The sequence below is a fragment of the Salvelinus alpinus genome, chromosome 26, assembly GCF_045679555.1.
Source record: "Salvelinus alpinus chromosome 26, SLU_Salpinus.1, whole genome shotgun sequence".
NCBI lineage: Eukaryota > Metazoa > Chordata > Actinopteri > Salmoniformes > Salmonidae > Salvelinus > Salvelinus alpinus.
Window position 1 is genome coordinate 29733888 of NC_092111.1, and position 26130 is coordinate 29760017.

The 26130-nt window shown below is 44.9% G+C and overlaps 2 protein-coding genes across 5 annotated transcripts in view; both read left to right on the top strand.

Annotated features, from left to right (window-relative positions):
* Positions 1–5416, top strand: part of LOC139555119 (oxysterol-binding protein-related protein 3-like) — a 40479-nt gene extending 35063 nt beyond the window's left edge. For 2 of the 3 annotated variants that reach the window (XM_071368619.1, XM_071368622.1), the window contains exons 12-22: positions 34–165; positions 284–380; positions 639–886; positions 1125–1262; positions 1494–1557; positions 1665–1743; positions 2275–2419; positions 2866–3010; positions 3157–3283; positions 3397–3519; positions 4075–5416. In XM_071368619.1, coding sequence (XP_071224720.1) covers positions 34–165; positions 284–380; positions 639–886; positions 1125–1262; positions 1494–1557; positions 1665–1743; positions 2275–2419; positions 2866–3010; positions 3157–3283; positions 3397–3519; positions 4075–4171 — 1395 coding nt within the window. In that variant the 3' untranslated portion in view covers positions 4172–5416. The remainder of the gene's footprint in view (positions 1–33; positions 166–283; positions 381–638; positions 887–1124; positions 1263–1493; positions 1558–1664; positions 1744–2274; positions 2420–2865; positions 3011–3156; positions 3284–3396; positions 3520–4074) is intronic. The other variant, XM_071368620.1, reaches the window with a different exon arrangement.
* Positions 5417–16372: 10956 nt separating this feature from the next.
* Positions 16373–26130, top strand: part of LOC139555121 (gasdermin-E-like) — a 15533-nt gene continuing 5775 nt past the window's right edge. For both annotated transcript variants that reach the window (XM_071368630.1, XM_071368632.1), the window contains exons 1-3: positions 16373–16716; positions 18141–18378; positions 18554–18746. In XM_071368630.1, coding sequence (XP_071224731.1) covers positions 18168–18378; positions 18554–18746 — 404 coding nt within the window. In that variant the 5' untranslated portion in view covers positions 16373–16716; positions 18141–18167. The remainder of the gene's footprint in view (positions 16717–18140; positions 18379–18553; positions 18747–26130) is intronic.

A 26130-nucleotide genomic window follows, 5' to 3' on the forward strand; every position in this document is an offset into this window, starting at 1 on the left:
CATTGGGACTGACCTAAACCTAAACCCAATCAGGATCTCCCAGATGGATCCCGCCCCCTTGTCCACCAGGTGTCCAATGAGAGTCGAGCGTCCATCCCTGAGTCCATGTCCGAGTTCTTTGATGCTCAGGAGTACCAGCTGACCTCCAGCTCCTCTGAGAACGAGGTGAGCCCTAACCACAGATCTGGGAGCAGATTACCCAACCCCAATGCCAACCAAATCCATTAGGGAGGTTATCAATAATCTGACCCTGTGTCAATTTATATACATTTTCTGTCTCCAGGCCTCTGATGATGACTCGTATATCAGCGACGTCAGCGACAGCCTTTCCATGGACAACGGCTACAGCAATGAGAGAGGAAGCGAGAGACATGACTCAGGTATCCCACTCGTGTGTGAGTGTGAGTGTGAGTGTGAGTGTGAGTGTGAGTGTGAGTGTGTGTGTGTGTGTGTGTGTGTGTGTGTGTGTGTGTGTGTGTGTGTGTGTGTGTGTGTGTGTGTGTGTGTGCGCGCGCGCGGGTTTGTATGAGTATTTTCATGACGAGCATAACGATTTGTATGAGTGAGCAAATGTCTGTCCAGTTTCCTATGTACATCAATTTTAAGACCAGCACCTCTACCCCCTCTCTCTCCCCCAGCAGGCTCAGGAGGAAGTGGTGTTCAGGTGGCCCGCAGGCGGACTACCCTCCCCTCCCCTCAGCCCAGCAGCAGCAGTGTCAGTCTATGGAACATCCTCAAGAACAACATAGGGAAGGACCTGTCCAAGGTAGCCATGCCTGTTCAGCTCAACGAGCCTCTCAACACACTACAGAGACTGTGTGAGGAGGTGGAGTACTCTGAGCTGCTGGATACAGCGAACCACACACAGGACCCGTACCAGAGAATGGTGAGGGTATAGGATGCAGGTACACATGCACTCGCAAACATAATGCACACACACACACACACACACACACACAGTCCCTTGCAGCGCATGGTGAGAGAATTGAAACATACTCACAACAGGATTCTTATGATGCATTGTGAGAATCCACACACCATCACAACCTCTACCTGCACATGGTGAGTAACACACCTCTTTCTCTCTCTCTCCCTCACTCACTCTCACTGTGTCTCCTGTGCAGGTGTATGTGGCGACGTTTGCGGTGTCTGCGTACGCCTCCAGTTACCACCGGGCAGGAAGTAAACCCTTTAACCCCGTCCTAGGAGAGACCTACGAGTGTGACAGACCTGACAAGGGTTTCCGGTTCATAGCAGAACAGGTAAACAGGAACAAGTTAACGTCACTCGCATACAGTAAACCAAGAACCACTGGGCTAATTAATTTTCTGTTCCAAATTACAACCTATTCCCATTCAGTCTACAACCTTTGACCAGGAGCCACAGTGTTCTTGTCAAAATGACTGCACTATATAGGGTGCTATTGAGGACACAACCATTGTGTAGGATGACTGTCATTACATTGTCAGTTACTTTGTACCCCCTGTCCTTAGGTGAGCCATCACCCACCTGTGTCAGCATGTCACTGTGACTCTAACAACTTCACTTTTTGGCAAGGTAAACATTTCACCACCTTTTTGCTCTATTTGGGATTGTTACTGTGAGGGTTACCTCCCCCACCGACCTACTTACATCTGTCTGCCTCCTCTCTGTCTCCCTCTCAGATGTCCAGTGGAAGAATAAGTTCTGGGGGAAATCCATGGAGATTGTTCGCATTGGAACCACTCATGTGACCCTGCCAGCGTGAGTCTCTTTGATCTATAGAGTTTGTGTGTGTGTGTGTGTGTGTGTGTGTGTGTGTGTGTGTGTGTGTGTGTGTGTGTGTGTGTGTGTGTGTGGGGGGGGGGGGGGGGGCGTGCGCACCAGTGGAGGTGTGCACCAGTGGAGGTGTGCACCAGTGGAGGCTGCTGAGGGGAGGACGCTTCGTAATAATGTCTGGAATGGAGTAAATGGAATGGTATCAAAGATGTGGTTTCCATGTGGTTGATACCATTCCATTGACTCCATTCCAGACATTATTATGAGCCGTCCTCCCTTCAGCAGCCTCCACTGCTACGGACGTGTGTGTGCATCAAATAACTGCTTTCATGCAGAAGAGAGTGGGGTGGTGGCGTGGTAAAGGGTTGTGTGACAGGTCTGGTGTCGTGGGATGTGACAGGTCTGGTATCGTGTGGCGTGACAGGTCTGGTGTCGTGTGATGTGACAGGTCTGGTGTCGTGTGATGTGAAAGAGGGGTGGGTGGTGTCACGTGACAGGTGTGTTTGTCATCCTCAGGTTTGGGGACCACTATGAGTGGAACAAGGTAACTTCCTGCATCCACAACATCCTGAGTGGCCAGCGCTGGATAGAACACTACGGAGAGATGTCAATCAAAAACACCAGCAGTGACGACTGCCAGTGTAAAGTGACTTTCGTCAAGGTGAGGAGAGGGACTATATACAGTGAAGCCCATACCTGTGTGCACACAGCTACACTGAGGTTGTGTCCCAAATGGAACCCTATTTCGTATATAATGCACTACTACCCATAGGGCTCTGGTCAAGAGTAGTGCGCTCTATAGGGAATAGGGGCTTATTTGAGACGTAACCTAACATGTTAATTGGGCAACACATATGAACCCCTAGGTGTAACAGCACCATCTGCTGAGGGACAGGAGGAACAGCATCCTGGAGACATTTTTTCTTGGAAAGCTGATGAGTGGTGGATGGATTCATGTGTTAGATATAGAATAGAAGACTTTTTATTAAATCATTTATAACATGATTTAACAGAGTTTGACAGTTTCAAATTGACCTGACATTTTGTGTCCTTGGTTTGTTAATTAATTAGTTTATTATTAATACGTTTTGCGTATTTAACCCACAGGCGAGATCGTGGAGCTCAACGGTTAACGAGATAGAGGGCATGGTCACGGACACAGGGGGGCGTGTCATCCACTCCTTCTTTGGCAAATGGCACGAGGGCGTGTACCAAGGAGTCCCACCTTCTGCTATTTGCATCTGGAGAGCAAGTGAGTGACTGGCTCTTTGGACTGTCCATCAAAACTCAACCCTACAGTAAATATTATAGCTTGATATGTTGTCCTTGATATGTTGTCCTGGCCATAAGAGTTGACATTTTTTTGTGTAATATTATAGTGTGTGTGTGTTTGTGTAGACCCCATGCCTGTGGACCAGGACCAGTACTATGGCTTCACTCAGTTTGCTGTAGAGCTGAATGAGCTTGACGCCGCCCTGAAGCCCCTCCTACCCCCCACAGACACACGCTTCCGGCTCGACCAGAGGTACGACACACCCGGGACTATCTCTCTCATGATCTTTCTCATGCTTTTTCTCATGCTCTCTCTCTCTCTCGCTCTTCACTCACTCACTCACTCACTCACTCATGCTCTTTCAGGTGTTTGGAAGAAGGGAACGTTGAGGGGGCTGAGGAGCAGAAACGGAGGATAGAGGAGCTCCAGAGGGGGAGGAGGAAAGTCCTGGAGGAGAACAATGTGACACACAAACCACGCTTCTTCAAGTACGCAACCGTGTGTGTCTCTTTCTGTCTGACTTTAGCAGACAAGGGAGTTCATTGGTCGCACATTTGGCCTCGAACACAGAACAAGTCAGTCTTCCTTCTTAGCTGCATAGTATCCTATACAATATGGAAAAGGTCTGACGGAATGGCGTCTGTCTATAGAACTTACCACACTGTCACTGGTGTGTATAGCACTCCATTAGCCTCAGTGTCTGACTGGTCAAAACAACACCATTAACAGTTGTTCTCAGTGGATTCAGGAGATTTCAATTTTACTTTTTAGGTTGTACTGGGGGTTAGGGTTATACAGTTATCATTTTTACATTTGAGTAATTTACCAGACTCTCTTATCCAGAGCGATTTACAGACTGTCTTAATTAGGGTTAAGTGCCTTGTTCAAGGGCACATTGACTGAGTTTTCACTTAGTTGTCTCAGGGATTCGAACCAATGAACTTTCGGTTACTGGCCCAATGTTGTTAACCGCTAGGCTACCTGCCTCCCTGGGCGCATTATGACATATGTGTTGTGTGACTATTGTTTTGTTTATTTATCAGGAAATCAAAGGATGACACGTGGCTGAGCTCTAATATATACTGGGAGCAGCGGAAGAACCCCAGGTTCAGCAGAGAGGACTTCCCTGTGCTGTGGTGACCTCTGACCTTACCTATAACCCTGTGACCCCATGGGAGCATCTAGGGTCAGATTATTCTCGCCTACAACAAACCTTAACCAATACAGGGAAAACTCAAAACTGACCTTAGGTCAGCACTTGGGGACAACACTCTGTCCTGTTGACTATGGACCGCTGAGTGTCAGGGCCCACGGCCAAATTTGGGCTTCCTGCTTCTGTAGGTGGAGACGGAGCTAACTTAAGACGGAGTTTTCACTTGACTCTGTGTTTAAAAGAAAAGAGCTTCCTGTTTTGTTTTTGTCATTACTTTAGTCTATCTTCTTTCAATGTCATCCTTTTCTCGGTATATTTGTCAAATGTATATTTTATGCTGTCACTTTAGTACGGATGCAGTCCAGCCACCAAAGTGTCTTAATTGAGCAATAAGGCCCGAGGTGTGGTATATGGTCAACATACCACGGCTACGCGGAGTGCCTGGATACAGCAATTAGCCGGGGTATATTGACCATATACCGCAAACCCCCAAGGTACCTTATTATTATTATTATTATTATTATAAACTGCTTACCAATGTAATCAGAACAGTAAAAACTTCCTTTTTTTTTTGTCATACCCATGGTATACAGTCTAATATACCACAGCTTTCAGCCAATCAGCATTCAGGGCTCAAACCACCCAGTTTATAATATGGAATGATTTACTACTCAGGAAAACCTGCTGTAGATGATTATGCAAATCCTCACTCACAGTTGGTGAGTTAAAGTGCCTCATTGCACTTTTATGATGTCATACCACTCTTATTAATGTAGTCTAAAGAAGCACACCGATGGAGTCTTGTAACTAGGAGATTGTACTTTTTCTAAAGGTCAAACACTTTACTGTACGATTCTGTCCAATCACAATACAGACTGTCTTAACTCCTCAACCATTGGCTGACAGAACTTATGAAATAAGGCCACATGGAAATTCATAAGACTGAGTGTTAATGCCTGTGTGCTGCCCCGTGATAAGATTATATGTACTGTATATCAGTAAAGTAATAGAGCATTATCTATGAAGATGAACAATAAAACAGTGGAACTGTTATACTAGAGTCAGAATGACAACTTTGTGTGTGTGGTCATGTGTTCGTTTGGCATGTACAATGCTTAATTTGAGACAAATTTTGTTCCGGAACCTACGTGTATTTGGTCAGATCCGGTTACTCTCATGGCATGAACAATTATTTTCAATGTACAAATTCTAATAAAAGCAATCAAAGTTCATTAGAGTTGCCTCTTCGTTAATTCTCCTGCCCCCACAAAAAAAACAATGTGAAAAAGTAGATTTTCAGCCTGGGCCTATATTCTAACAGCTGATTGGGGTTGGTCCAGCTCGAGTTTATGGTTTGCACAACATTGTAACCTACTGTATGTGTGAGACCAACTAGTGACCGTGGCTGTGTGAGAAGCACGCCTGTATCTCTCAAGTAAATAGAATGAGATTAACTTTCTAAGATCTCTCTGCTCTGATAGACAGGAGCCTGCTACTCTCATCTCTCTGCTCTGATAGACATGAGCCTGCTACTCTCATCTCTCTGCTCTGATAGACATGAGCCTGCTACTCTCATCTCTCTGCTCTGATAGACATGAGCCTGCTACTCTCATCTCTGCTCTGATAGACATGAGCCTGCTACTCTCATCTCTCTGCTCTGATAGACATGAGCCTGCTACTCTCATCTCTGCTCTGATAGACATGAGCCTGCTACTCTCATCTCTCTGCTCTGATAGACATGAGCCTGCTACTCTCATCTCTGCTCTGATAGACATGAGCCTGCTACTCTCATCTCTGCTCTGATAGACATGAGCCTGCTACTCTCATCTCTGCTCTGATAGACATGAGCCTGCTACTCTCATCTCTCTGCTCTGATAGACGAGCCTGCTACTCTCATCTCTGCTCTGATAGACATGAGCCTGCTACTCTCATCTCTGCTCTGATAGACATGAGCCTGCTACTCTCATCTCTGCTCTGATAGACATGAGCCTGGAACTCTCATCTCTGCTCTGATAGACAGGAGCCTGCTACTCTCATCTCTCTGCTCTGATAGACGAGCCTGCTACTCTCATCTCTCTGCTCTGATAGACATGAGCCTGCTACTCTCATCTCTCTGCTCTGATAGACGAGCCTGCTACTCTCATCTCTGCTCTGATAGACATGAGCCTGCTACTCTCATCTCTGCTCTGATAGACATGAGCCTGCTACTCTCATCTCTCTGCTCTGATAGACATGAGCCTGCTACTCTCATCTCTGCTCTGATAGACATGAGCCTGCTACTCTCATCTCTGCTCTGATAGACATGAGCCTGCTACTCTCATCTCTGCTCTGATAGACATGAGCCTGATACTCTCATCTCTGCTCTGATAGACATGAGCCTGCTACTCTCATCTCTGCTCTGATAGACAGGAGCCTGCTACTCTCCTCTCTCTGCTCTGATAGACATGAGCCTGCTACTCTCATCTCTGCTCTGATAGACAGGAGCCTGCTACTCTCATCTCTCTGCTCTGATAGACGAGCCTGCTACTCTCATCTCTGCTCTGATAGACATGAGCCTGCTACTCTCATCTCTGCTCTGATAGACATGAGCCTGCTACTCTCATCTCTGCTCTGATAGACATGAGCCTGCTACTCTCATCTCTGCTCTGATAGACATGAGCCTGGAACTCTCATCTCTCTGCTCTGATAGACATGAGCCTGCTACTCTCATCTCTCTGCTCTGATAGACATGAGCCTGCTACTCTCATCTCTCTGCTCTGATAGACATGAGCCTGCTACTCTCATCTCTGCTCTGATAGACATGAGCCTGCAACTCTCATCTCTCTGCTCTGATAGACGAGCCTGCTACTCTCATCTCTGCTCTGATAGACATGAGCCTGCTACTCTCTTCCCTCTGCTCTGATAGACATGAGCCTGCTACTCTCATCTCTCTGCTCTGATAGACATGAGCCTGCTACTCTCATCTCTCTGCTCTGATAGACATGAGCCTGCTACTCTCTTCCCTCTGCTCTGATAGACATGAGCCTGCTACTCTCATCTCTCTGCTCTGATAGACATGAGCCTGCTACTCTCATCTCTCTGCTCTGATAGACATGAGCCTGCTACTCTCATCTCTGATAGACATGAGCCTGCTACTCTCATCTCTCTGCTCTGATAGACGAGCCTGCTACTCTCATCTCTCTACTCTGATAGACATGAGCCTGCTACTCTCATCTCTGAAAGACATGAGCCTGCTACTCTCATCTCTCTGCTCTGATAGACGAGCCTGCTACTCTCATCTCTCTGCTCTGATAGACGAGCCTGCTACTCTCATCTCTCTGCTCTGATAGACATGAGCCTGCTACTCTCATCTCTGCTCTGATAGACATGCACCTGCTACTCTCATCTCTCTGCTCTGATAGACATGCACCTGCTACTCTCATCTCTCTGCTCTGATAGACATGAGCCTGCTACTCTCATCTCTCTGCTCTGATAGACGAGCCTGCTACTCTCATCTCTGCTCTGATAGACAGGAGCCTGCTACTCTCATCTCTGCTCTGATAGACATGAGCCTGCTACTCTCATCTCGCTGCTCTGATAGACATGAGCCTGCTACTCTCATCTCTCTGCTCTGATAGACGAGCCTGCTACTCTCATCTCTGCTCTGATAGACATGAGCCTGCTACTCTCATCTCTCTGCTCTGATAGACATGAGCCTGCTACTCTCATCTCTGCTCTGATAGACATGAGCCTGCTACTCTCATCTCTCTGCTCTGATAGACATGAGCCTGCTACTCTCATCTCTCTGCTCTGATAGACATGAGCCTGCTACTCTCATCTCTCTGCTCTGATAGACATGAGCCTGCTACTCTCATCTCTCTGCTCTGATAGACATGAGCCTGCTACTCTCTTCCCTCTGCTCTGATAGACATGAGCCTGCTACTCTCATCTCTCTGCTCTGTTAGACATGAGCCTGCTACTCTCATCTCTCTGCTCTGATAGACATGAGCCTGCTACTCTCATCTCTCTGCTCTGATAGACAAGCCTGCTACTCTCATCTCTGCTCTGATAGACATGAGCCTGCTACTCTCATCTCTGCTCTGATAGACATGAGCCTGCTACTCTCATCTCTGCTCTGATAGACATGAGCCTGCTACTCTCATCTCTGCTCTGATAGACATGAGCCTGGAACTCTCATCTCTCTGCTCTGATAGACATGAGCCTGCTACTCTCATCTCTCTGCTCTGATAGACATGAGCCTGCTACTCTCATCTCTCTGCTCTGATAGACATGAGCCTGCTACTCTCATCTCTCTGCTCTGATAGACATGAGCCTGATACTCTCATCTCTCTGCTCTGATAGACATGAGCCTGCTACTCTCATCTCTGCTCTGATAGACATGAGCCTGCAACTCTCATCTCTCTGCTCTGATAGACGAGCCTGCTACTCTCATCTCTGCTCTGATAGACATGAGCCTGCTACTCTCTTCCCTCTGCTCTGATAGACATGAGCCTGCTACTCTCATCTCTCTGCTCTGATAGACATGAGCCTGCTACTCTCATCTCTCTGCTCTGATAGACATGAGCCTGCTACTCTCTTCCCTCTGCTCTGATAGACATGAGCCTGCTACTCTCATCTCTCTGCTCTGATAGACATGAGCCTGCTACTCTCATCTCTCTGCTCTGATAGACATGAGCCTGCTACTCTCATCTCTGATAGACATGAGCCTGCTACTCTCATCTCTCTGCTCTGATAGACGAGCCTGCTACTCTCATCTCTCTACTCTGATAGACATGAGCCTGCTACTCTCATCTCTGAAAGACATGAGCCTGCTACTCTCATCTCTCTGCTCTGATAGACGAGCCTGCTACTCTCATCTCTCTGCTCTGATAGACGAGCCTGCTACTCTCATCTCTCTGCTCTGATAGACATGAGCCTGCTACTCTCATCTCTGCTCTGATAGACATGCACCTGCTACTCTCATCTCTCTGCTCTGATAGACATGCACCTGCTACTCTCATCCCTCTGCTCTGATAGACATGAGCCTGCTACTCTCATCTCTCTGCTCTGATAGACGAGCCTGCTACTCTCATCTCTGCTCTGATAGACAGGAGCCTGCTACTCTCATCTCTGCTCTGATAGACATGAGCCTGCTACTCTCATCTCGCTGCTCTGATAGACATGAGCCTGCTACTCTCATCTCTCTGCTCTGATAGACGAGCCTGCTACTCTCATCTCTGCTCTGATAGACATGAGCCTGCTACTCTCATCTCTCTGCTCTGATAGACATGAGCCTGCTACTCTCATCTCTGCTCTGATAGACATGAGCCTGCTACTCTCATCTCTCTGCTCTGATAGACATGAGCCTGCTACTCTCATCCCTCTGCTCTGATAGACATGAGCCTGCTACTCTCATCTCTCTGCTCTGATAGACATGAGCCTGCTACTCTCATCTCTCTGCTCTGATAGACATGAGCCTGCTACTCTCTTCCCTCTGCTCTGATAGACATGAGCCTGCTACTCTCATCTCTCTGCTCTGTTAGACATGAGCCTGCTACTCTCATCTCTCTGCTCTGATAGACATGAGCCTGCTACTCTCATCTCTCTGCTCTGATAGACAAGCCTGCTACTCTCATCTCTGCTCTGATAGACATGAGCCTGCTACTCTCATCTCTGCTCTGATAGACATGAGCCTGCTACTCTCATCTCTGCTCTGATAGACATGAGCCTGCTACTCTCATATCTGCTCTGATAGACATGAGCCTGCTACTCTCATCTCTGCTCTGATAGACATGAGCCTGCTACTCTCATCTCTGCTCTGATAGACATGAGCCTGCTACTCTCATCTCTGCTCTGATAGACAGGAGCCTGCTACTCTCATCTCTGCTCTGATAGACATGAGCCTGCTACTCTCATCTCGCTGCTCTGATAGACATGAGCCTGCTACTCTCATCTCTCTGCTCTGATAGACGAGCCTGCTACTCTCATCTCTGCTCTGATAGACATGAGCCTGCTACTCTCATCTCTGCTCTGATAGACATGAGCCTGCTACTCTCATCTCTGCTCTGATAGACATGAGCCTGCTACTCTCATCTCTCTGCTCTGATAGACATGAGCCTGCTACTCTCATCTCTCTGCTCTGATAGACATGAGCCTGCTACTCTCATCTCTCTGCTCTGATAGACATGAGCCTGCGACTCTCATCTCTCTGCTCTGATAGACATGAGCCTGCTACTCTCTTCCCTCTGCTCTGATAGACATGAGCCTGCTACTCTCATCTCTCTGCTCTGTTAGACATGAGCCTGCTACTCTCATCTCTCTGCTCTGATAGACATGAGCCTGCTACTCTCATCTCTCTGCTCTGATAGACAAGCCTGCTACTCTCATCTCTGCTCTGATAGACATGAGCCTGCTACTCTCATCTCTGCTCTGATAGACATGAGCCTGCTACTCTCATCTCTGCTCTGATAGACATGAGCCTGCTACTCTCATATCTGCTCTGATAGACATGAGCCTGCTACTCTCATCTCTGCTCTGATAGACATGAGCCTGCTACTCTCATCTCTGCTCTGATAGACAGGAGCCTGCTACTCTCATCTCTCTGCTCTGATAGACATGAGCCTGCTACTCTCATCTCTGCTCTGATAGACAGGAGCCTGCTACTCTCATCTCTCTGCTCTGATAGACGAGCCTGCTACTCTCATCTCTGCTCTGATAGACATGAGCCTGCTACTCTCATCTCTGCTCTAATAGACATGAGCCTGCTACTCTCATCTCTGCTCTGATAGACATGAGCCTGCTACTCTCATCTCTGCTCTGATAGACATGAGCCTGGAACTCTCATCTCTCTGCTCTGATAGACATGAGCCTGCTACTCTCATCTCTCTGCTCTGATAGACATGAGCCTGCTACTCTCATCTCTCTGCTCTGATAGACGAGCCTGTTACTCTCATCTCTGCTCTGATAGACATGAGCCTGCTACTCTCATCTCTCTGCTCTGATAGACATGAGCCTGCTACTCTCATCTCTCTGCTCTGATAGACATGAGCCTGCTACTCTCATCTCTGCTCTGATAGACAGGAGCCTGCTACTCTCATCTCTCTGCTCTGATAGACATGAGCCTGCTACTCTCATCTCTGCTCTGATAGACAGGAGCCTGCTACTCTCATCTCTCTGCTCTGATAGACGAGCCTGCTACTCTCATCTCTGCTCTGATAGACATGAGCCTGCTACTCTCATCTCTGCTCTGATAGACATGAGCCTGCTACTCTCATCTCTGCTCTAATAGACATGAGCCTGCTACTCTCATCTCTGCTCTGATAGACATGAGCCTGCTACTCTCATCTCTGCTCTGATAGACATGAGCCTGGAACTCTCCTCTCTCTGCTCTGATAGACATGAGCCTGCTACTCTCATCTCTCTGCTCTGATAGACATGAGCCTGCTACTCTCATCTCTCTGCTCTGATAGACGAGCCTGTTACTCTCATCTCTGCTCTGATAGACATGAGCCTGCTACTCTCATCTCTCTGCTCTGATAGACATGAGCCTGCTACTCTCATCTCTCTGCTCTGATAGACATGAGCCTGATACTCTCATCTCTCTGCTCTGATAGACATGAGCCTGCTACTCTCATCTCTGCTCTGATAGACATGAGCCTGCAACTCTCATCTCTCTGCTCTGATAGACGAGCCTGCTACTCTCATATCTGCTCTGATAGACATGAGCCTGCTACTCTCTTCCCTCTGCTCTGATAGACATGAGCCTGCTACTCTCATCTCTCTGCTCTGATAGACATGAGCCTGTTACTTTCATCTCTCTGCTCTGATAGACATGAGCCTGCTACTCTCATCTCTCTGCTCTGATAGACATGAGCCTGCTACTCTCTTCCCTCTGCTCTGATAGACATGAGCCTGCTACTCTCATCTCTCTGCTCTGATAGACATGAGCCTGCTACTCTCATCTCTCTGCTCTGATAGACATGAGCCTGCTACTCTCATCTCTGATAGACATGAGCCTGCTACTCTCATCTCTCTGCTCTGATAGACGAGCCTGCTACTCTCATCTCTCTGCTCTGATAGACATGAGCCTGCTACTCTCATCTCTCTGCTCTGATAGACGAGCCTGCTACTCTCATCTCTCTGCTCTGATAGACATGAGCCTGCTACTCTCATCTCTGCTCTGATAGACATGCACCTGCTACTCTCATTTCTCTGCTCTGATAGACATGCACCTGCTACTCTCATCTCTCTGCTCTGATAGACGAGCCTGCTACTCTCATCTCTCTGCTCTGATAGACATGAGCCTGCTACTCTCATCTCTCTGCTCTGTTAGACATGAGCCTGCTACTCTCATCTCTCTGCTCTGATAGACATGAGCCTGCTACTCTCTTCCCTCCAGCGTTGCACTATCATTTATTTCCTTATAGAGTCATTGCCACTCGAACAGCACCCCTGAATAATTTAAATACATTTGACAAAGTTAAAGAATTACTGTCCAGAAATGAATGAAATCATTCAGAATATCCTACTCCACCACGAGAAGGCCTATCATTTAGCTGCAGAGGATAAATAGCTTCTTGTGGATTGTAGCCCAATAACAAGGAATGGCCTACAGTCGGGAATGCGTGGCAAATATGTCAGTGAACAAACAGCATGCAGGCAAAACAGGCTTTTCGCAATATTTCAAATACAATCGAGGGAAAACACCGACTGGATAGCAAATGGCTCCTGCTGAATATAGAAGAGACTATGCTGTAGGCTACCAACATATTTGATCAACTTCCAAATATTTTCTTCAAGTAAAACAAGAGCGAGACAGGCTTTTGGCACGAGCGCATCACCACCAGCGAGTGAACTGAACGTCATTGTGTGAGTCAGTGAAACTGGAAAGCATTTTTAAGACAATTTCCTCCGCATTGTAGCCTACAATATGCGTCTCTCCACACCTAGACTATTGATGGATTCAGGACAAGGTCATTTTTATTGATCTCAGTTTCAGTGTCAAAGTGGCCTGCCATTTCGATCATTTGTGCTGTATTAAAAAAGATTATGCCAAAGTCTCCAGTCGTGTAAAATGACGTAGAATTGCATGAAATACGTTTATAAAAGGCCACATTTCTATGCGTTTATAAGTGGCCACATTTTTCCCAATGTGTGCAACTTCTGTTAGAGCAATACAGCAGAGGCACTATGTGACTACGCGAATGCGATGATATGCATGCAACGCTTTATTAAGGTGCATTTGTTTTCTGTCTTTTTTATTTATGCGTTTCGGTTTCTCAGAACTCCCCCACCCCCTCTCGTGCCCACATTTTGTTCCTGCACCTCTGGAGTTACAAATTAAACACTGGGAATGTACAGCAGTGGTGGAAAAAGTACCCAATAGTCATACTTGAATAAAAGTAAAGATGCCTTTTTTAATAGAAAATTACTCTAGTGATAGTCACCCAGTAAAATACTACTTGAATAAACTTCAAAGTATTTGGGTTTAAATATACTTAAGTATCAAAAGTTAAAGTACGAATAATAAAAATTCCTTATATTAAGCAAACCAGACCGCACAATCCCTTTCTTTGTTTTTCACGGATAGCCAGGGTCACCCTCCAACACTCAGACATAACTTACAAACGAAGCATTTGTGTTGAGTGAGTCCGCCAGATCAGAGTCATTAGGGATGACCAGGGATGTTCTCTTAATAAGTGTGTGAATTAGACCATTTTCTGTCCCCCTAAGCAAGACTGTGAAGCAACACAAACATAGGCACAGACACATGCATACACGTGTGTACTTTTTGTGTACTTTACTAACATGTGTACTTTACACCACTGATGTACAGTGTATTTGGAAAGTCAAACACTTTTTTCAACATTTTGTGACATTACAGCCTTATTCTAAAATGCATTTAAAAAAATGTTTTCTCATCAATCTACACACAATACCCCATAATGACAAAGTGAAAAAACAGATTTTGAGAAATTGTTTTATTAAAATTTAAAAACAGACATACTTGATTTACATAAGTATTCAGACCTTTTGCTATGAGACTCAAAATTGAGCTCAGGTGCATTCTGTTTCCATTGATCATCCTTGATGTTTCTTCAACTTAATTGGAGTCAATTGATTGGACATGATTTGGAAAGGCACAAACCTGTATATATAAGGTCCCACAGTTGACAGTGCATGTCAGAGCAAAAACCATGAGGTCGAAGGAATTGTCCGTAGAGCTCCGATACAAGATTGTGTCGAGGCACAGATCTGGGGAAGGGTACCATAACATTTCTGCAGCATTGAAGGTCCCCAAGAACACAGTGGCCTCCTTCATTCTTAGATGGAAGAAGTTTGGAACCACCAAGACTCTTCCTAGAGCTGGCTGCCCGGCCAAACTGTGCACTCGGGGGAGAAGGGCCTTGGTTAGGGAGGTGACCAAGAATACGATGGTCACTCTGACAGAGCTCCAGAGTTCCTCTGTGGAGATGGGAGAACCTTCCAGAAGGACAACCATCTCTGCAGCACTCCAACAATCAGGCCTTTATGGTAGAGGGGCCAGACAGAAGCCACTCCTCAGTAAAAGGCTCATGACAGCCCGCTTGGAGTTTGCCAAATGCACCTAAAGGACTCTCAGACCATGAAAAACAAGATTCTCTGGTGTGATGAAACCAAGATTGAACTCTTTGGCCTGAATAACAAGCGTCACATCTGGAGGAAACCAGGCACCATCCCTACGGTGAAGCATGGTGGTGGCAGCGTCATGCTGTGGTTATGTTTTTCAGCGGCAGGGACTGGGAGACTAGTCAGGATTGAGGCAAAGATGAACGGAGCAAATTACAGAGAGATCCTTGATGAAAACCTACTCCAGAGTGCTCAGGGCCTCAGACTGGGGCGAAGATTCACCTTCCAGCATTACAACGACGTTAAGCACACAGCCAAGAGAACACATGAGTGGCTTCGGTACAAGTCTCTGAATATCCTTGAGTGGCCCAGCCAGAGCCCAGACATTCCTGATCGAACATCTCTGAAAATAGCTGTGCAGCGACGCTACCATCCAAGCTGACAGAGCTTGAGAAGTTCTGCAGAGAAGAATGGGAGAAACTCCCCAAATACAGGTGTGCCAAGCTTGTAGCGACATACCCAAGAAGACTCGAAGCTACAATCGCTGCCATAGTACAGGGTCTGAATACATATGTAAATGTAATATTTCCGTATTTATTTATTGCAAAAAATTAAAAAACACTTTTTTTTGCTTTGTCATTGTGTGTAGATTGATGAGAGGAAAAAACAATTTCATAAATTTTAGAATAAGGCTGTAACTTAACAAAATGTGGGAAAAGTCAAGTGGTCTGAATATTTTCAGAAGGCAGTGTACAGTATGTTGGTGATAAGTGGTTATTGGTGGTGATTGGGTCACGGGAGGGAAGGGTGTGGTCATTGAGATCTAGAGATAGGCTATTGACCTATTTCTGTGCACAACAGGCACACACACTTTCACAATAACACACTGTTCTCTGACGTTCACATGGTCAATATAACTGGAAAATATACATTTTATTGTCGACGTTATGACACTGTTGTAAAAAGTGTTCTTCCCACTCTGAAAACAGAATAAGGCTCGACTTCCCTCATATTTAAAGTCATAGTACAAAGAAGAAGTTATGCTTGGGTTCCCATTATGTAATGGACAAATCCTGATTTGAGAAACACTGTGGAATTCACTTGACTTGATGTGTGTTAAGTCAGGACTGTGTGTGCCCATGTTTGGGGGGAAAACTCAAGATTTCGTCATTGTCACATTGACATGGGCACAATATTAGGCTATAGCATTTACAGCACAGAGTAGGTCTACATTCCCTCACACTAAATCCCTATGTTCAACCACTACTGCCCTCTTAAAGTCTGGTACAACCATTGCTTCCTCTAATGCATAACCAACACACGCACACAGTCTTTCACCGCTCATGGTGACCTCTTATCCAGCTTGTTGAATAATAGTCATATTATGCTCTAAATACATTTATACCGGTTCAAATATATGGAATGAATCAATGACGAGGGGCAAGTCCGCGCTTGTCAGAAAAGTACACACACGCACACACACACTGCTCATATGATAGCAATTACCCCCGTACAACCCCCAGAATGTGGGGGTGTGGTGGCAGCAAAGTCCGCTGTCCCCCGTTTACAGAAGTAGGACCCAACCCACTCTGTCTGACTGATAACTCTCTGCTCCAGTCGATACCATAAAAATCTTTGGACAGCCTATAGTGTCGTTGTGGGTGTGTAGCGGCACTCATTTCAACATAATGTAATATAATCCATAAAGTAGCGGGGTTATTATCAATAGTCTACTATCTGTATAACGGAGTACAACAGTTTAAATGTAAATTGATAAGAACAGGGAATTTAGATAGTTTTACATTTTCTTGCGCTGCTGTTTGGAGTGACTACGGTGAGTTTTACGCGTGTCAGAACCGACATTCCAGAAGTGACAGGCCACGGGACTGGTGCTTTTTTGGAGGCGCTACACGCGATTCCTGTTATCAATCCAGACTACGAAAAGGTAGGCTAATAATAAACCTGTGTTTTTTTGTGTTAAATAGCCTGCCCAATGAAAACCTTTTTTTAAATAAATTATAGTGTTTGTGTTTTACAGACTTCTCTTCCCACATTATTGAAACCTCACAGCATATATGAAATAAAACGTCTTGGATCATGTATTTATTTCCCCCCTGGCGCCACATATCATTGAGTAACAGTGTAGCTTCCGTCCCTCGCCTCGCCCCAGGGACCTTCTGCACACATCGACAACAGTCATGATCGAAGCACGGTTACCCATGGCTCCACAAAAGCAACGGCCAATGCAGAGCAAAGGAAACAACTACTTCAAGGTCTCAGCGAGTAACATCACCGATTGAAACGCTATTAGTACGCACCCGCTAACTAGCTAGCCATTTCCCACCGGTTACATTTGTAACCTCAAAATTCACATTGCTTTTATATACCTTTTGTTTACTGCTGTTAGTGATGGCTTTCTGTCAATAACAGCAATGATGAACTTTTTATTGGAATTCCTAATCCGAGTCATGCGTTATTTGCTTATTGCGCAGAAGAGCGTGCTAGTGATTATGTAGTGGGTGGGTGGGCAGTATAAGAGATGGGGAGGAGGTCCTCTATTTACCAAATTGGGATTTTCCTGCCCGCTATATGAGCCAATACACTGAAAGAACCTGTATTCAGGGTAGAGTTATAGTCAGTGGTTTGAGGGACTGAAAGGAAGGCGGTGTTGTGATTACACGTTTCCATATCTGTTTACTGATATCTACCTTCCCCTCATGTCTCTCTTGATCCCTCCCCGCTCTCTCCTCTCTCTTGATCTCTCTCCCTAAACAGTCTTTGCCTCTCTAGTCATTATTCATTCCTTCTCCTATCCTGCATGTTTTTCCCCTTGTTTATTTTAAGTATTCCACACTTCTCTTCATCTCTCTTTCTCTCTCTTTCTCCTCCCTCTTTTCTCTCCCTGTTTTCTCGCTCTCCTCCCTCTCTTTCCCCCTTTCTCTCCCCTGCTCTCCCTCTAGATTGCTTTAAATATTTATACTTTGAAAACTGAGCTGCTAGAATGTGGAGGGCGAGGGATGGAGTTAGGGGATGGCGTGTTGTTGTTAATGGTGTTAACACTCAGGGGACTTCCCTCTTGTCCAATCAGTGAGTCATACAGTACTATGATCTATGTTTGAACACACTGTTGGTTGACAGTGACATAGTAGGACAACACACACATGCACCTGCTACACATCTGAAGGGGAATTCTAAGGGGAAATTTGGGGAAATACAGTATGAGATTTGGAGATCACAAAAAAAACAGCAGTCATAAAAACCTTTGTATGATTCATTTTGGTAGGGAATAGGGACGCAGGCGGGAGATATAGATGAGCCAGGGGCAACTTCATCTTACTCCAGTGTTACTGTGACTCTGCCTTCCTCCAGGTGTTGGGCCCCGCCCCTTCATAGGTGATGTTTGCCAAGGCAACTGCAAAATTTGTTCGTCAGATCGACCCAGATGGAACCCTGATCTCCGTCTCCCGCCTTAATGACTCAGACAAGTTGGTTCCCATGGCGCTGGTTGTCAAGCGCAACCGTTTCTGGTTCTGGCAACGGCCCAAGTACCTGCCCTCTGACTTCACACTCAGTCACCTGTTGCTAGGAGACAAAGAACTCACTCCAGGTAAAGTAGGGCCATGGTTACTCCTCATATACATCTCACAAACTGTACATCTCATCTTTTTCCCCACACACAACTGTCTAAAATATATAGCCATTCATAACTAACATACATTACCTCTCTGACTCCTACTCTATCTGTCTGTCTTCATACGGCACTTGTCTCTGTACTCTCTCAGACGTATCTGAATCAGACTTCCTGTCCTATGAGGGGAGGTTTGGAGACAACCTGAGTGGGAAGCTGGATGCCAAGGCTGGATACATCAGTGTCAGTATGGAGGGGCGGGGCTCCTCAAAGCTCCAATTATCATTCGGCAAGCTGAAAAAGCAAGATGTTGACGTACAGAAGCTACTGCTGGCCTCCAATGACAGGTACTGTACTGTAAATAGACATACACATTAGAGGTCGACCGATTAATCGGAATGGCTGATTAATTAGGGCTGATTTCAAGTTTTCATAACAATCGGAAATCGATAATTTTGGACGCCGATTTTGCCGTTAAATTTTTTTTACAATTTCTATACCTTTATTTAACTAGGCAAGTCAGTTAAGAACACATTCTTATTTTCAATGACGGCCTAGGAACGGTGGGTTAACTGCCTTGTTCAGGGGCAGAACGACAGATTTTTACCTTGTCAGCTCAGGGATTCAATCTTGCAACCTTACGGTTAACTAGTCCAACACTCTAACCACCTGCCTCACGAGGAGCCCGCCTGTTACGCGAATGCAGTAAGAAGCCAAGGTAAGTTGCTAGCTAGCATTAAACTTATCTTATAAAAAACAATCAATCAATCAATCCTAATCACTAGTTATAACTACACATGGTTGATGATATTACTAGTTTATCTAGCGTGTCCTGCGTTGCATATAATCGATGCAGTGTGCATTCGTGAAAAAGGACTGTCGTTGCTCCAACGTGTACCTAACCATAAACATCAATGCCTTTCTTAAAATCAATACACAGAAGTATATATTTTTAAACCTGCATATTTAGCTAAAAGAAATCCAGGTTAGCAGGCAATATTAACCAGGTGAAATTTTGTCACTTCTCTTGCGTTCATTGCACGCAGAGTCAGAGTTTATGCAACAGTTTGGGCCGCCTGGCTCATTGCGAACTAACTTGCAAGAATTTTACGTAATTATGACTTAACATTGAAGGTTGTGCAATGTAACAGGAATATTTAGACTTATGGATGCCACCCGTTAGATAAAATACGGAACGGTTCCGTATTTCACTGATAGAATAAACGTTTTGTTTTCGAGATGATAGTTTCCGGATGACCTAAGGCTCGTATTTCTGTGTTTTATTATGTTATAATTAAGTCTATGATTTGATAGAGCAGTCTGACTGAGCGATGGTAGACACCAGCACGCTCGTAAGCATTCATTCAAACAGCTCTTTCGTGCGTTTTGCCAGCAGCTCTTCGCAATGCTTCAAGCATTGCGCTGTTTATGACTTCAAGCCTATCAACTTCCGAGATTAGGCTGGTGTAACCGATGTGAAATGGCTAGCTAGTTAGCGGGGTGCGCGCTAATAGCATTTCAAACATCACTCGCTCTGAGACTTGGAGTAGTTGTTCCCCTTGCTCTGCATGGGTAACGCTGCTGTTCCCCTTGCTCTGCATGGGTGGCTGTTGTCGATGTGTTCCTGGTTCGAGCCCAGGTAGCGGCGAGGAGAGGGATGGAAGCTATACTGTTACACTGGCAATACTAAAGTGCCTATAAGAACATCCAATAGTCAAAGGTATATGAAATACAAATCGTATAGAGAGAAATAGTCCTATAATTCCTATAATAACTACAACCTAAAACTTCTTACCTGGGAATATTGAAGACTCATGTTAAAAGGAACCACCAGCTTTCATATGTTCTCATGTTCTGAGCAAGGAACTTAAACGTTAGCTTTCTTACATGGCAAATATTGCACTTTTACTTTCTTCTCCAACACTTTGTTTTTGCATTATTTAAACCAAATTGAACATGTTTCATTATTTTTTTGAGGCTAAATTGATTTTTATTGATGTATTATATTAAGTTAAAATAAGTGTTCATTCAGTATTGTTGTAATTGTCATTATTACAAATAAATAAAAGAAATCGGCCGATTAATCGGCATCGGCTTTTTTTGGTCCTCCAATAATCGATATCGGTATCGGCGTTGAAAAAGCATAATCGGTTGACCTCTAATACACATAGATGAATACACATAGACGCACACACTCATTCATACATGCTGTACAAGCATCCGCATCTCTCTCTCTTTCTCTCTTCCTAAATCTCTCCATCTCTGTTTCTGTTTCCTTCTTCTCACCAGACCCAGTCTCTCCAGTTTTGGTCATTCAGTCAAGTCCAAAATGATTGGCACCCTTGATAAAGATGAACAAAAAAGACTGTATGGAATAAATACACTGAACAAAAATATAAACGCAACATGTAAAGTGTTGGTCCCATATTTCATGAGCTGGAAATAAAATACATTTTCCATACGCATTTCTCTCAAATGTTGTGCACATTTGTTTACATCCCTGTTATTGAGCATTTCTCCTTTACCAAGATAATCCATACACCTGACATGTGTGGCATATCAAGAAGCTGATTAACCAGCATGATCATTACACAGGTGCACCTTGTGCTGGGGACAATAGAAGGCCACACTAAAATGTGCAGTTTTGTCACACAACACAATGAATGCCACAGATGTCTCAAATTCTGAGGGAGCGTACAATTGGCATGCTGACTGCAGGAATGTCCACCAGAGCTGTTTCCAGAGAATTGAATGTTCATTTCTCTACCATAAGACACCTCCAATGTTGTTTTAGAGAATTTGGCTGTACGTCCAACCGACCTCACAAGCGCAGACCACGTGTAACCACGCCAGCCCAGGACCTCCACATCCGGCTTCTTCACCTGCGGGATCGTCTGAGACCAGCCACCCAGACAGCTGATAAAACTGTGGGTTTGCACAAACAAAGAATTTCTGCACAAACTGTCAGAAGCCATCTCCGGGAAGCTCACCTCTGTGCTCGTCGTCCTCACCAGGGTCTTGACCTGACTGCAGTTCGGTGTCGTAATCGACTTCAGTGGGCAAATGCTCACCGTTGATAGCCACTGGCACGCTGGACAATGAACACAATTGAATTTTATTCGTGGTCATTTGAATGCACAGAGATACCGTGAGGAGCTCCTGGGGCCATTGTCGTGCCATTCATCCACCGCCATCTCCTCATGTTTCAGCATGATAATGCATGGCCCCATGTCACAAGGATCTGTATACAATTCCTGGAAGCTGAAAATGTCACAGTTCTTCCATTGCCTGCATACTCACCAGACATGTCACCCATTGAGCATATTTGAGATTCTCTGGATCGACGTGTACGACAACGTGTTCCAGTTTCCGCCAATATCCAGCAACTTCGCACAGCCAGTGAAGAGGAGTGGGACAACATTCCACAGGCCACAATCAACAGCCTGATGAACTCTATGCGAAGGAGATGTGTCGCCCTGCTTGAGGCAAATGGTGGTCACACCAGATACTGACTGGTTTTCTGATCCACGCCCCTACCATTTAAAAAAAAGTTATCTGTGACCAACAGATGCATATCTGTACTCCCAGTCATGTGAAATCCATAGATTAGAGCCTAATTATTTCAGTTGACTGATTTCCTTCTATGAACTGAAATCTTTGAACTTGTTGCATGTTGCATTGATCTTTTTGTTCAGTGTAATAATATACTGAGCTATATTGTATGCAATTGGTTTTTGGAAAATAATGTTATACTAATACAATAGAAAAAACAAAGATATTTTGTTTAACAAGTAATACAAAAATATATATAAAAAAGAAAGGGGTCAAAATGATTGGCACCCCTGTTTTCAATACCTCCCCTTGTGAGGATAACGGTACTGAGCCTTTTTCTGAAATGTTTAATGAGTTGGAGAACACATTGGGAGGGATCTTAGACCGTTCCTCCATACACAATCTATCCAGATCCTTGATATCCTTAGTATGTGCTTATGGACTGCCCTCTTCAATATAAACCACAGGTTTTCAATGGGGTTTAAGTCCGGAGACTGAGATGGCCATTTCGAAATGTTGTTTTTGTGGTCAATTAACCATTTCTTTGTGAGTTTTGATGTATGCTTGGGGTTATTGTCTTACTGGAAGATCCACTTGCGGCCAAGTTTCAAGAGGCAACCAGGTTTTTGGCTAAAATGTCCGGGTACTTGGTAAAGTTCATGATGCCGTTGACCTTTGGAAGCAAAATATCCCCATAACATCCAAGATTCACCACCATATTTTACAGTAGGTATGGGGTTCTTTTCTGCATATGATTCCTCTTTTCGATGCCAAACCCACCACTGGTTTGCGTGACCAAAGAGCTCTATTTTAATGTCATCTGACTATAGAACCAGATAGAGGTCTACCTGTGCCCAGCACCTGCCCCTTTGCCCTCCCACTCACTAAGTACCCTTTTGGGTGGTGGTATATATATTTTTTGGTGTACAGGTTTGGTCATCGTTGTCCAAAACCCATTACCCCCAAGTCGTTGTGACGTTGTCAAGTTTGCCACCCCTAGCCCTACGTCGTCCTTTGGCCTGCCCTGTATGGAGCTCATGTGTGCCATCTTGTCTTTTTCTTTCCTGTATGCACATTGTGGTCACCCAGTATCCAAACATGCACGGCTTGAAATGCAGTCACCGGTTAAGTGTGTATAGCAAGCTACCTAGTTTAAATATCAACAGCACTGCCACAGCAGCATAACATTTGATTAACACCTGATAACACTTGATTTACATCATCCTTAATATTCCGTCTGGTTGGCTGATAGCTTATGCACAGACTGCAGCACTTAATAATTGCCACTGAAGGGTGCTGGAGGTGCTGCAGCACCCATGATGAATTGAAATACATTTACATTACTGCTGTCTGTTCAGAAAGAAATGAAACAATTCAGAATAGTCTACTACACCATGAGAATGACTATAATTTATCCACAGACGATCAATAGCTTCTTTTAACAAATAACCTAGCTGTTGATTGTGTGTAGCCCAATAACAAGGCATAGCCTACAGTCAGGAATGTGTGGCAAACCTGTCAGTGAACAGCATGCATACAAAACATTGTTTGAATATTTGAAATACAATCGCGGGAAAACACAGGTTAGAAAGCAAATAGCTCCTGCTGAAAAGAGAAGACTCAACATTTTCTGCTATAGGCTACCAACATATTTTATCAACTTATACAACAGAGAGATAGGCTTTTGGCACGAGTGCATCGGCCATCACTTGCAAGTGAGCTGCGCATCATTTGGTGAGTCAGTGAAACTGGAAAGCTCTTCCCAGACCCTAGGCTACTAAAAATGGTCGCCATTTCTACCACTTCTGTAAGCGCCTCTACTCTATGCCAGACTCTACAGCTCTATGCCAGGCTCTATAGCTCTATGCCAGTCTCTACAGCTCTATGCCAGACTCTACAGCTCTATGTCAGACTCTACAGCTCTATATCAGCATATACAGCTCCATGCCAGACTCGACAGCTCCATGCCAGACTCGACAGCTCCATGCCAGACTCGACAGCTCTATGCCAGACTCGACAGCTCTATGCCAGACTCTACAGCTCTATGCCAGACTCTACAGCTCTATGCCAGACTCTACAGCTCTATGCCAGACTCTACAGCTCTATGCCAGACTCTACAGCTCTATGCCAGACTCTACAGCTCTATGCCAGACTCTACAGCTCTATGCCAGACTCTACAGCTCTATGCCAGACTCTACAGCTCTATGCCAAACTCTACAGCTCTATGCCAGACTCTACAGCTCTATACCAGACTCTACAGCTCTATGCCAGACTCTACAGCTCTATGCCAGACTCTACAGCTCTATGCCAGACTCTACAGCTCTATACCAGACTACAGCTCTATGCCAGACTCTACAGATCTATACCAGACTCTACAGATCTATAGCAGACTCTACAGCTCTATGCCAGACTCTACAGCTCTATGACATTACGCAAATGCGATGATATGCATGCAATTATGTACCTTTATTTTAAAGATAAATAACATCTCATGCATTCTGGTGTCTCAGAGCTCCCCAGGTGATCCCCCTCTCACGCTGTAACGATTGTCTATTTCGTCCTCCTCATCGGACGAGGAGAGGCGAGAAGGATCGGACCAATATGCAGAGTGGTTCATGCTCATGATGATTTATTAAAACCGAAACTGAACACTGAAATACAAAACAATAAACGAAGTGCAGAAAACCGAAACAGTACCGTGTGGTGAAAACACTAACACGGTAGACAAACACCCACAAAACACACGTGAAACCCAGGCTGCCTAAGTATGATTCTCAATCAGGGACAACGATTGACAGCTGCCTCTGATTGAGAATCATACCAGGCCGAACACAAAATCCCAACATAGAAAATCACACATAGACAACCCACCCAACTCACGCCCTGACCATACTAAATAAATACAAAAACAAGGGAAAACAGGTCAGGAACGTGACACACGCTCACGTTTTGATCCGGCACCTCCCGATTTTGACTAATTAACACTAAACACAGGTAGTATAGACTAGCTAACCACCATACACTAAAATATCCACACAATCAACTAGCCAGCCAGTCATATATCATGAGTTAGAAGATTAGGAATATTAGACTATATTATGACATTATTATTTAAGAGCGTTGAAGATAAATCACAAATTACAAGCTAACTAGCAGATTTACATCAATCATCAACATCAATGATCATTTCCCAATGACAATCATGAGGCACTCTAACTTGCTTACAATTTGTGATGAGTGAAATAAATATCAATAAATAGGCCTATGCTAAAAAAACATATGTAAATATTTTGCTACAGAGGCAGTTAGTATGTTATGAATTTAGAGATATAAATTCTGAAATTCAAACAATTTTTTTCAAGGTGGGGGGTTGCCCTTTTTCATATTGAACACCTGCCCCCTGAAAGGTCTGTGCACCAGTTCCTATCCAAGTGTGAAGGCGTTTCCATTGGTTCCTATCCGAGTGTGAAGGCGTTTCCATTGGTTCCTATCCGAGTGTGAAGGCGTTTCCATTGGTTCCTATCCAAGTGTGAAGGCATTTCCATTGGTTCCTATCCGAGTGTGAAGGCGTTTCCATTGGTTCCTATCCAAGTGTGAAGGCGTTTCCATTGGTTCCTATCCAAGTGTGAAGGCGTTTCCATTGGTTCCTATCCGAGTGTGAAGGCGTTTCCATTGGTTCCTATCCAAGTGTGAAGGCGTTTCCATTGGTTCCTATCCGAGTGTGAAGGCGTTTCCATTGGTTCCTATCCGAGTGTGAAGGCGTTTCCATTGGTTCCTATCCGAGTGTGAAGGCGTTTCCATTGGTTCCTATCCAAGTGTGAAGGCGTTTCCATTGGTTCCTATCCGAGTGTGAAGGCGTTTCCATTGGTTCCTATCCAAGTGTGAAGGCGTTTCCATTGGTTCCTATCCAAGTGTGAAGGCGTTTCCATTGGTTCCTATCCAAGTGTAAAGGCGTTTCCATTGGTTGGATGAAAATGAAAATAGTGCTCTTTGCACACCTGGTGAGGTATTGAAAGGTATTGAAAACTGGGGTGCCAATAATCTTTACCACTGTCTTTTTTGATGAAAAAAAGATTACTGAGTACCTCAGTTGATAGAAAAGTGCTATATAAATCCAATAATTATTATTATTAAATTATAATTATTACTTGTTAAACAAAATCTCCTTCTCTGAGCAAT